Source organism: Petaurus breviceps, unplaced genomic scaffold, assembly GCF_028583685.1.
Source record: "Petaurus breviceps papuanus isolate PSGF00001 unplaced genomic scaffold, PetGlider_PUasm1.0 173, whole genome shotgun sequence".
Taxonomy (NCBI): domain Eukaryota; kingdom Metazoa; phylum Chordata; class Mammalia; order Diprotodontia; family Petauridae; genus Petaurus; species Petaurus breviceps.
Window position 1 is genome coordinate 1,136,192 of NW_027185759.1, and position 12,359 is coordinate 1,148,550.

The window sequence follows — 12,359 nt, forward strand, 5'->3', positions numbered from 1 at the left end:
CTCCTGTCTGACCCCCGGAGCTCCTGGCTCTCCCCCTGTCTGACCCCAGAGCTCCTGGCTCCCCTCCTAGCTGATCTCCCTTCTCTGCCTGCTTTGATGGCTGTCCTTCCATTGCTGCAGGGTGGCCTTTCCCCAAGCTGTCCTTTCCTCACTTTAAGTTCCCCCTAGAATCTCCCTCCCGGATGAGTCCCTCCCGTCCCAGACTCAACATGTCCAAACTGAACCTTTTCGTCCACCCCTTCCAACATCCCTATTTCCGCTTATGCTCAGTTACCTTCAGTTCTTCTCCCTCACCTACAGCATTAAGTCTGGTCCCACCTCAGGACTTCTCTAAACTGTACACTCCTTATCACTTGTGGCCCAAGCCTGAGCAGACCCTGCCCCGGCCCCTCCCTCTATCATGGCTGTAGGGAGGTCCAAGGATGCAATGAACTTTCCTGGGAGAGAACCAAGGTGAGGTCAGGGTAGGAAGTTTCCCCCACTGGTAGATTGCCAGGGGGCTGAAGGGAACATCCCCTCAAGGGATCTGAATCCTGGTTCTGCCTTTTACTAGCTTTGTGACCTTGGGTGAGTCCCTTAATCTCTGGGCCTCAGTTTTTGCACCTGCAAATTGGATTGGACTTGATCAGGATATCATAAGTGTCCCCAGAGAGATGTTAAAGGACCCTTGAATTTGGATGAGGAAATAGCATCTTGGTTTTTCCCTAACTTAAAACTGAAACGAACATTTCCTTCCCTTATGAAGGTAGGCAGCAACCCACAGGGGAGCTCTGGGCTTCCCCTGAACTCAAGAGAATCTACAATGAAGTAGGGAAACTGGAGCTGGTGACCTCAGAGGGCCCATCTGGCTGCTCTTGTCCCCTTCTCCTGACCCTTCCTCCACACTCATCTCCAGCCTCCTTCCCCCCTCCTTCCTTGGCCCCCCAGCAGCAAAAATGGAGCCGGGGGGGGGGCGGGGAAGTGGTGGTGGTGATGGCTCTTCAGCCCCTGCCTTGAGGGCTGGGCAATGCTTTTTAGGAAGGACATGAATAAGCCAGAGAGGAGGGTGGCCAGGAGGGCAAAGGTCCCAGAATCTATGAAGAGGGAGGAGCTGGAGAAGAGGCAGCTCCCAAGGGCCCTGAGTGCTGGTGCATCAGGATGAGGCTTATTCTGCTCAGCCCTGGGGTCTAGGGCAATAATGGGGGGAGAAGCTGCAGAGAGACTCCTGGCTGCCAGGCAGAGAGGGCATCCCAAGGGCAATGGGCAGCCCTGGAGCCGGTGGGCTCACCCTCTTCGGAGGTCACCACGCAGAGCCTGGCCCACCATTGGTGGGGTTGTTGGGTGGGATGCCTTTGCTGTATGTAAGCCTGTCTTAGGACAGGATTCCAGCCTTCCGTTTGTCCCCCACCCTCATCAGACTGAACTCTCTGGCTGGTTAGTCTGAGAGCACTCAGTGAGTCCTTGCTGAGATGAGAGAGCTTTTTGGAGCTGAAGTGGTCAGAGTAAGTGACTGGGCAGTGGCCAGAGCCTCAGCCTCCTGCAGGATGGGATTTTCACACATGCTGTGGGCTTTGATCCTCAGTTTACCCAGAAGAAGGCTGTCTGGTGTCTGGGCTTCCAGGCTGGTGGGAGGCCTGCCCAGAACCTGTCCTCCAGAATTGAACTGCCCCCAGTGATAAGCCAGAGGGCTTCAGGCCTGTGTGGGAGAAAGGGTGGAATTTGGGTTGGCAAAGAGGCAAGGGCATGTTGGGAGGGGGTGCTGCGTGGGCAAAGACAGAAAACCACAGGGTGTGTTCAGGGAACTGTGGGTTGTCCAATGTGGCTGCAGGAGAACTGTTAGGGGTTGGGGGGGGGGGAGGTGGAGGGTGAATCAGAGCAGCCTGGACTTGGAATGAACCCTGGACATGAGAGAGACCAGCTCCCGCCCAGAGGAGGGATCCCTCTCGCCCTCCTTCTATTGAACCTGAACTGGGTGCTTGGAATCTCCCCCATTAGGCCTAGCTTTGCCGTTAGGGATAGTCCAGTGTGAGTCTAACCTGGAAGGCTTCGAATGCCAGGATAAGAGCTTTAGACTTCATCCTGAAGGTGATGGGGAGGGACTGGGATGCCATCAGAGGTCCATTCATCAGCTGTTGAGTCAACAAATATTTAGTTCTTTGTGTGTTTGAGTCACTTTATGAAGGACTATGGGGGATGGGAGGTGTGTGTGTGTGTGTGTGATAAAGATGAACAGACCTGTCTCCATTCCCCCTTCTGAACTTTGTCCTTGGAAATCTCTGTGTCAGTGCCCTTCTCACCCAAAGAATTAAGTGTTCCACCGTCACCTTAGCCAAGTCCCTAGGACTCCGTTTCTTGTAAAATAAGAAGGTTGGCTTTTTAGGTCTCTTCTAGCCAGAGGTCTCTGGTCCCTTTCAGCCAGCCCCTACCAATGTGCCACAGGGGAGACTTCCCACCCAGACCCCACCTTGGCTCTCTCCCAGAAAAGTTCACTGAGTCCCTGGCTTCATCTCCCACCTTCAGGCAGAGGGCTGACAGCTCTGTCCTCTCTCTCTGGAACCCTCTGGTTGGGCTGCCCCACTCGGGTGTCCCACCAGTGCCTGAATCGAAGCTTATCCCAAGCCACTTCCATCCATGCCTCCTGGCTGCCCTGCTTCAATGACTGAAGGATCCTCTGAGGCACTCTGGCTGACATCTGGGCTCGGGATTTCCCTCTCACTCTCAATCTGTCACCAAGTCCTGACAGTTATGGCCATTGAAATATTTCTCACATCCATCGTCCTACAGCCACCATCACTTGCTCAGCTCAGGTTCTCATCACCTCCCACCTGGAGAAGGGACAAGCTGGGGGGCAAGGGACAGCACAGGAATCCAGCCTGTGCATGCTTGGTAAGCCAGGTTGGTGTTTGTATGATCTAACTCCATCTCTGCTTCTCATATCCTGCCCCCATTCCCCAAAGTGCAGAATGGACCACTCTCCACCTCTGGTTCCTGCCATGTCACCCCCTAGGAGTATCTCCCCCCATCCTCTGGGTATGGGCAGTTGAGGAACTCTAGCCTTACAATCTCAGACATGACCATGGCATTATGCTTCCTGCAGAGCCCAGTGGGCTGAAACTCCCTGATGTGCCTTTCATGACTCTACCCAGCCCTTCTCTTCCTGAGTTGTCGGTCCTCTGGGGATGTTGGGATCCTGGGAGTCCACAGGGTGCCTGGTGGGCCCTTGGCCAGGTCAGAAAGAGGACAATCTGGGCCATCAGGGAGCTGACAGTCTCCAAGGACAGATAGGACTGGGAAGGGGGGCATTCTTTGCTTTCTAGGGACGCTGTCCAGCTTATCTAGCCTCCCTTGCTCCCAGGCCTGTCTACCACACCGTTCTCCTCTGTAAGATACTGTGTCTAACCCAGGCTGTCTCTCCCACTAGGGTGTAAGCTGCCCTGTTGGGCCCCCATTAGAATGTGAGCTTCTGAAGGCAGGGCTTTTACATGTCCATTTTTGTAGCCAGTCCCTAGCACAGAGTGAGCACTTCATAAAGGGTATTGATTGGTTGGCTTGGCCTCTCCTTTCTTTTAACTGCTTTGCATCTTCTCCCCTAAAATCTAGGGCACTTGTTAAATTGCCCTTCCTGCAGCTATAGAGCCTGGCAGCCCCCACTGACCTGCTTACTTATGCTAAGGGGGATGGAAGGTGGGAGAGGGGAACCCGGCTTGCACCAGAGGGTTTGGGACTCTTGGGATCTTTTGGCCCCAGCCAAGATGAGTCCATGCGAATCCAGAGCTTTGTCATCAAGATCATCAGATTTCTGTCTGCAGGGGAATTTGTAGCTTAATTAGGGCCAGTCCCGGTGGACAAGGAGTGGGGCTGCCTTGAACGAGAGAATCGTTAACTCAGCAGCCCCAAAATCGACTCGAATGACTTCTGGCTAACAAATGGGAAATCCTTCCCACAACTGTCTGTCCTGAACGTATAAGGCACCGCAGCCCTCCTGCAGGAAGAAGGACCTGCGATCACAGCCAACACCTGTACATCCTAAGCCAGGGGACACTGCCCGATGGAAGCACATGGTTTTCTCAAGGGGAGAGACAGTAAGACAGAGACAGACTGAGAGAAGACAGTGAGACAGAGACAGACAGTGAAAGACAGAAATAGAGAGCCAGTGAGACAGAGACAGAGAAAGACCATGAGACAGTGAGAGACAGTGAGACAGAGACACAGAGACAGACAGAGATAGAGAAGACAGACAGAGACAGTGAGAGACTGAGAGAAGACAGAGAGAGAGAGACAGTGAGACAGAGAAAGACAATGAAACAGTGAGAGACAGAGAAAGACTGAGAAAGGTCAGACACAGACAGAGAGGGAACAGGTGAATGGGCCCAAGCGATTAGTCCAGACTGAATTGTCCAGCACTTCTGGGTCAGCTTGAGTCACAGAATCTTCGAGCTGGGTGGGATAGCTCCACAGAATGAGCACAAGGGGCCCAGCAGGTGTGGCTTCTGCCTCACCTGGGACCATCTCGCTATCAACAAAACTGAAATAGAAGTCGGCTCTTTTCTCTTTTTCTCATGGTTTTCCCCTTTTGTTCTGATTCTCCTTTCACAACATGACTAATGCAAAAAGCTGCTTAACATGATCATACATGTAGAGCCTATGTATGATTGTCTGCCATCTTGGGGAGGGAGGAAAAAATCTGGAACTCAACATCTTATAAAAACTATCTTTACATGTACTTGGGAAAAATAAAATATGATTAGGTGGGAAAAAAACAAATGAAAAATCATTCCAAATCCACCATCTTATTGTCCTAGGATTTTGTCACAGGCCTCAGCCGCTTTCAGACCTTTGCCTTTTGGCCACCACACCCACTAGTGGGCACTTGGCCTTGTCTTTCAAAAAATGGTTCATCTCCAAGAGCTCCCTGTGCAGCCACATCTGTCTAGTGTAAGGCGGCTCCCCATTCTTGTTCTCACCAGAATTGTCTGGAGAGTCTCTCAGTCCTACAGAACTGTGTTCTCTCCTAGCATGCTCTGAGATTTCCAAGCTTTTCATAAACTGGGCCCTTCCTACCTTTCCAGACCTGCTATGCCTTACTCTCCTCCATGCACTTCCTACTCTAGCCATATGGATCCTGGCATTCTTCTGTGTCTCTGACCCCCCATTTCCCGCCTTGGTGCCTTTGCCTGGCATCTGCCAGGACTGTTCCTCCTCACTACTCCCTCTAGTATTCCTGACTTCCTCTGAGGTTCAGCTCAAGCCTTTCTTCATCCTTCCCAGCCAGGTCCTGAGGCCCTCTCTCTCCCAAATACCCTGTCTCTATTTGATTGTTTTACTTACATATTCATTCAGTCTGCACATGCCTTTATACACACCTGCTGTCTCCCTCATCAGAGGGCAAGCTTCAGAGGACAGGGAGCTGAGGCTCACCCTTGTGTATGCAGTCCTGGCTCGGCTGGCACTTAATTAAGAATCTCTTGGTTTTATTGAACTTTTAATGCTCTACAGCCCCTCCTAAAGTCCATGTTAGACTGCCTGGCATTTCCGCTAACCAGGAAGCATTTATCAAGCACCAACTCTGTGCCAGCCAATAAACATGTCATAAACCACCTACCCTCCGTCACACTGTGCTTAGTGGTGGTGAATGAACCCACTCTGTCTCTCTCCTGCCATTTGAATGAGGAGGACAAGGGTGCACATGAGCCCATATAGACTGAAGACACATCATGGGATTCAAGTCATCTGGGGAGGGAGGAGAGGGCTGGCAGAGGATAACTCACATAAGCCCTAGTGAAGGGGCTGGTGTCTTGAGAACTGGGGGGGGGTCATCCCCTTCAGTTTCAGAAAGGGTTGGAGTGGCCCAGATGAGAGTTGAGGAGGGGTAGGATAAAGGACCAGGTGGTCACACTGGGGGTTTTTGCCCAATCACACCACTGTGAGAATGCTGGCCCGGAGACAGAGTATATTTCTTAGGCTCCCTGGCTATGAGAATTGAGGTTATTGGGGCCCCTGGGCGGCTCTTGGGGAAGCCCCCTGCACAAGAGAGCTTCAGATTTAGGGCTGGAAGAAAGCTCAAAGGTCCTCTGGTCTGAGACCTTGAGAGCTGCCTCTGTAGATGTTAGCTACACACAGATTGTGCTAGAACCTGGCCAGCCCATTTCTACAGCCTCTTCTCCAGCAACAGGGAGCTTATAACCTTCAAGGCTCCCATTTTCCTGCTGTGGTCTTGTTGGGTCCAAGCTGGTTTTTCAGGAGGTGGGGAGCTTCTCAGTCATGCAAAAGAATGAGTATGAGGAAGAGAGAAAAAGAGGCAGAAGCCCGAGGGGCCCAAACCCTCCTTCCTTAGGAGCATAGGGCCTCTTGGGGCTTCTCTGTCAGCGTGTGGGGAGGGGAGGAGAAAAGGGAGCTCTGCCTGTCTCCCGGGAGCCTTCACGTGGCCAGGGCGGCAGGCGGGCTTCAGAGCACAGAGTTGCCCCACTGCTGGCCAGAAGCTTGGGGACAGGCCTTCTTTACTTGCTCTGGGTCTCAGTTTTCACATAACTTTCCTCCTACCCATCCTTCCTCCCTCGGAAGAATGATTATGAATGATAATGAAAGGATGAATCCTTTACCCATTTAGATAGCTCACTCTGTCAACAAGCTCCTACTGTATGCCCCAGCTCTGGACTAGGCACTGGGCATACAAAGACAGGAAAATCTTTCCTGTGTTCCAAGAGCTCCCCTTGGTGAGCCTAGCATGCCCAGGTACAAGCACAGCTTGGTCCCAAGTGGGGTAGGCTGCCCTGGGAGGGAGGGAGGCCCTTGAGCAGATGCCCCCTTTCTGGATGTGAGGTCACTTGTTGGGGTGTAGGTCGAGCCAGACTCTGGCTTTTGAAGTCTGTGCCAGCCCAGAGCACTTGGGGTTCAGGCCTCCTGCCTCTTCCCCCTCAGAGGCAGCTGAACTTGGCTAGCTTTCTTACCTATGGCTTGGTGAGGCAGGGTAGGCAGGGGCTCCATCCCGGTGAGCTGTGGTTCTTGGGGGACATTCTCTGCAGTCAGGGCGGGGGAGAGAACTCTTCCAGAGGCACAGGAGGAGGTTTTGAGCCCCCACAGCTGTGGGCTGGCCTGTGCCTCGTCTCCAGGAGGAGCCAAGAGCTGGCTGACTTCCCTGCCAAACTATGCTGCCATGTGGTGCCCCAGCCTCTGGCCCAGCTCCTCGGGCACCTTCTGCCTCTTAGTCTGGTATCCTTCTGAGGAGATCTGCTCATGCCCTTCCCCCTCAAGCTGAGGTGCTGTTCCTGCCCCTGCTGGGCCAGGGCAGGCTCCTTAGATTTACCGTATGTTGTACCTTTGAGGGAGCAGAGACCAAAGGTCACTGGAAGGTGGGACTGGGACAAGAAGGAGCCCAGCACGCCCTTTCACCAAGAATGGGTTTTTCAGAGGAGGAAGATGAGGCCCAGAGGGGGCCACACGGGGAGTGAGGGGCAGTCTTGGGCAGCATTTCAGGTCCCAAAGCCTGTAGCCGTGTTGTCGCTCACCCCCCCTTTCCTTCCGTCTTGTCTCTCCCCAGGGGTGTTGGCTGTTCCGGCTGGGCCAAAGCCCAGGCCCCATCGGTGCATGCACCTGGCCTCCCCCCCACCATGGAGGGAGCTTCAGCGCTGTGCTGCCAAGACCCCTGCACAGAGCTGGTGGAGAGAGTCGCTGCCATCCGTGTGGCCGAGCGAGGGGCAACGGGAGAGAGGGACGACTGCATGGTCTTCTCTGGGGACAGCCACGGCCACGACTTCCAAACAAGCAGCAACCCCGCTGAAGCCAGAGAGAGAATCCCATCGGCCCCCTCCCCGGCCACGAGAGAGGCCAGGAGCACCCCTGTCCGACCTTCGCTGTCTGGCAGGAAGCTCTCCCTCCAGGAAAGACCGAGTGGGAGCTGTCTCTCTGCTGCCTGCCCTCCTATGAGCGGGCCCTATGCCACAGGGCCTGCCAACCACATCTCCCCCCGCATCGTGCGCCGGCCCACCATCGAATCCAACAGAGTGTCCATCTCAGATGTGGAGGTAGGTGAGGCCATTGGCAGACAGCCTGGGGACAGGAGTGGGGGTTATAGCTCCCTGAGCCCTTTTGCCAGTGCCATCACAGGACAGAGAGAGCGCTTGGCACCAATCCCTCGCTGGGCACCACCCTGGTGGCTCTTCCACCCAGTTTGTGCAAGGGCAAGGTCTCAGAGAGGAGATAGCTACTGCTCCTCGGGTATGCCAACGGTGCTGTCCAGCACAGCTCCACTCCAGCCCCCTGAGGCCTTTGCCCCCTTGCTCTGACAAGCCCCATGGAGTCTGACCAGGTGAGAGAGGGGCAGCTAACCTGAGCCCAACAGAGAGGGGCCGGTGGGAAAGTCAGAGCACTGTGCCCACAGAAAACTTAACAGCCTCATGACCCTTGGGGGATGGCTCAGGGAGGACAGTGCTCCTTGGCTGGTTGGGAGGTGACTGGGTTCAAGACCATTACCAGCCACAGCAGGTCATAGCCAGCAGCCAGCCCCACCCTACGGTTTGTCAGAGGGAGACTCTTGGCTTTTGTCTCTCACTCACAGTGTCTTCACTTCCCTAAAGTCTCAAGTGTTCTGCCAGAGCCCAGGCATGCTGGGGCTTTTGCAGAATCAGAGTTGTTGGAAAGCCACAAGGTCTCAATAGACCTGGCAGATGCAGGGGCCAGGTTGATGAGCCAGGAGATCGGAGTTCACATCCCATGGACAGAGCCCCCATCAATGAGGCCCCAAGCACCTGGTCACCACTCTAGTCCCTGGGCATGCAGAGACCCCAGTGATGCCCTGCCCTCAGTCACAACAACCATAATCCTGGCTGGTGATTCTGGAGCACTAGAGGGTCTTTGCAAGGCCCCTAACCCTTTAGATGACATCACCACAGCTCTGGGAGGGAGAGGCTCTTAAGGCCTCAATTTTGCAGGTGAGGCACTAGGCTCAGAGATATAAAGCCATGTCTGAAGCAGGGTTTGAACCCAGATTGTACTGACCGAGAACCAGATGCCTGTAATGAATGCTCTTGGTGACCACCTCCCAGCAGCCCGTCTCCAGACACAGGCACCAACGATCAGTTGAGAGGCTGCTGATACTTGACATCACCTGGTGGTTTCTGCCACCTAATTCCTGGCCTACCACTAGGGCCTGAGGGAGCAAGTCTGTGCCTGTGTGAGTCCTTCACCGTCCAGATGGCCAACTGGCCCAACAGCCCACAAGTGCAAGGGAACCATGCCCTATGACAACATCTGTCCTGGAGGCCTAATGCTTCTGTATCCTGCCCCCAGCTAAGTGGCCTTCTTCCCTCCCTGGGCCTAACCAAGTGAGCCCCTCCACTCCCAGCCTTCCCTCAAGGCTGAGATTATCAGCCTGGCTCCCAGACCTTGGAGCTGGAAACTCCTAGCCTGGGTAGGGTGGCACAAGGCTGGGCTGATCCCATTCTGATTCTGCCTTTGTCTCTCTCCCACAGGACTGCGTCCAACTAAACCAGTACAAACTCCAGAGTGAGATAGGAAAGGTGGGTAGGTGGTGGCATCCTATCCTCCTTCCGAGTCTGCGCCTGCTCAGGCTTGAGCTGGCCTCCTCCCTCCAGAGGCAGCTTATGCTATCCCTTCAGTGAGGGGTAAAGGGCTGGGCAGGGGTCCAGGACGGTGCTGGTGGGCGGCAGGCAGCCAGGACTCCTTGTCTGACCAGGCTGGGAGGCTAAACAGTCCTGCTGCGGCTGATTTCCATTCTCATTTCCAAGTGGAAACAATATGGCATTTAAGAGCCCAGCCAGAGAGAGGGGAGGATTAACTGTTCCTTCTGAGGGAAAACCCTACTGGGCACCCCCAACCAGGCTGCTCCTTCTTTCCTCCCTCCTTCCCTCTCTCCCTTCTTTCCTTCCTTTCCTCCCTCCCTCCCTTCCTTTCCTCCCTCCCTCCCTTCCTCCCTTCCTGTCCTCCCTCCCTCCTTCCCTCTCTCCCTCCCTTCCCCCCCTTAGAACTCCTGATTTTCTCTGAGATTCAGTTTAAGCCCTGCCTTTTACATGAGACTTTTTCTGATTCCCCCAAACTGCCTTGGGTTCAGTTTGTATTTATTCTTCCCATGCACACCCACGTGCGCGCACACACACCCACGCGCACACACACACACACACACACACACACACACACACACACACACACAGAGTCTTCCCTGATAGAATGTTGGCAGAGACCATGCCATTTTTGCGCCCGTATCTATGGTGCTTAGCCTGGTGCCAGACCTCAAGCTGGTGCTTAGTAAATGCCCGTTGGTTGATTGCCTTTCCACTGTGTTACTTGGTGGGTGTAAGGAGAGTGGGCATGGATGGCTGAGATGATGCTGGATCCAGTTAGGGCTGGACTTGTAGCTCTGTCTCTGCTGCCCCCTCAAGCCCTAAATCATAGGAGCCTCTGAATCAGGCAGAATCCACTGAACAGGTCTTCAGGAGCTCAGAGCCTCCTGGTGGGTTGATCTCAGCTGGGGGTGGGGGCTCAGGGAGAGAGGCCTCCCTGTGGGGGAGGGGCAGGAGCAGGCACAGAGCTCGGGGGTAGCTGCTGGGGCTGGGCCCCAGCTGGAGAGGCCCCAGAGATAGGTGCGTGTGGATATTGGAAGCTTCTTTATTGAGGCTGAGTGGGGTCTGATTGCCTCCTGTTCTCTGGTCTAGGCTGGGCTGAAAGGGGAAGGGGCAGGGGCAGGGGCAGACTGAGCAGCCCAGGACCCCAAGCATTGCACCAGGAAGGAGGGAGATGCAGAAGCAGGACTTGGCAGTCATTCCAGGAAGCCATGGACAAAGGAAGCTGACTCTGTCCCTTCTGTGTCCACAGGGCTCTTACGGCGTGGTGCGTCTGGCTTACAACAAGTCTGATGACAAGTATTATGTGAGTATGTGCAGGGGGGGGAGGAAGGGCTGGGGAACTCTCTGGGATCTTCATTATTGCCAGGGTAGTCAGGAGAGCTGGGTTCAAATCTTGCCTCCAGGATGTACCACCTGGGGGACACCAGGCAAGCTGCTTCTCCTGTAAGAGAGGATTGGACCCAGTGCCCTCAGAGGGTATCTGACCCAGTAGTCCATCCTCATTGATAAAAGCCAAGCTCCCACAGCTCCACATGTCACTGAACTTGGCCTGGGAACAGAAATCCCCAGGAGGCCTGGGCTTAGGGAAACAATAGCATCTGAAGGGGCAAGGCTGCCATGCTCAGGACCAGGTGGCTGCATCAGTGCCGGTCTAGGGTGGCCAGCACTGTGAAGATGCGAAGGCATTTGTCCAGCTTGCTGAGGGACAGGCTGAGCAATCGAACAATGAACAAACGTTTAGAAAATAAGGCGCCTTCCACTCTCTAGGCACCATGCTAGGCAATCCTTCCAGATCAAGAGCAGGCGCTTGTTTCTGGTTGTTGGCAGGGTGATGGGAGCCCCTCTTGGTTCTTGAAGTGGGGAGTGACAGAATGCTGCCTGGGAGCAGAAAGGTCAGGACCGGGCACAAATGGGGGAGTGGAATCAAAAGACTACAGATGATGGGGCTCTTGTCCTCTTTAGAGCACGGCATGTATCTCCTTCTCCTTCCTCTGCATTCCCAAGAAGAGAAGGTTCGCTAAAGGAATGGTAGGTGTGCGGTTGGCAGGCACCTCGGGGCCACATGGCTGTGTCTCTGTCTCCAATCTGAGTGCCCTGGCCTCTCCCTGAGAAAGAAGCAGTTTCAGTTATCCTCAGCAGGCTGCTCCAGGGGGGAACCCCAGCTTCTTGGCAAGTGGTTGGGCCATCTGTGTCTGGGGTGACCCATCTTGGTCACTGCAGGGTTCTTCTGTGGACCCAGCATGAAGCCCAGTGAGAAATGAGCACATTCAGTGGAGGGAAGGCAGTGGGAAGCATCGCTTTAAACCTGATCTCTACCTGAGGAGGAGAAGGGGGCTTTCTGCTCCAGGTTGGAAGTCGGGAGAATGTGGGGCACAGAGGCCCCTGAAATCAGGCCAGGTGGGTTGTTCCTACCCCTCCCATGGTGATAAGAGTGAGCACCCCCACTTTTGGGTGAATGCTGAGATCTCCTGGAAAACAGGCTACTTTCATGGTCCGCGGATGTTCACAGCCAACATTGGGTGCACCGGCTGGTTGATAGAGAAGGCATGGCTGGACAGCAGCTCAAACTAGGGACATTCTTGTGGACTTCGAGATCAAAAAGGGAGTGTGCCAACACACACACACACACACACACACGACCTTGAGCTGCAATGAGTGTTGGGGTGTGTATGGAGGAGACAGAGGCAGAGACAGGAGGAAACAGAAACAGAGAGACAGAGACAGAGAGGAGGAGAGAGACAGACAGAGACAGAGAAAGGGGAGAGAGAGAGAGAGAGAGAGAGAGAGAGAGAGAGAGAGAGA

The 12,359-nt window shown here is 54.5% G+C and overlaps 1 protein-coding gene across 1 annotated transcript in view; it reads left to right on the top strand.

Annotated features, from left to right (window-relative positions):
* CAMKK1 (calcium/calmodulin dependent protein kinase kinase 1) overlaps positions 1 to 12,359 on the top strand; it is a 40,938-nt gene that overhangs the window by 727 nt on the left and 27,852 nt on the right. Inside the window, exons 2-4 of the mRNA XM_069083681.1 lie at positions 7,517 to 8,000; positions 9,447 to 9,494; positions 10,807 to 10,860. Coding sequence (XP_068939782.1) covers positions 7,517 to 8,000; positions 9,447 to 9,494; positions 10,807 to 10,860 — 586 coding nt within the window. The remainder of the gene's footprint in view (positions 1 to 7,516; positions 8,001 to 9,446; positions 9,495 to 10,806; positions 10,861 to 12,359) is intronic.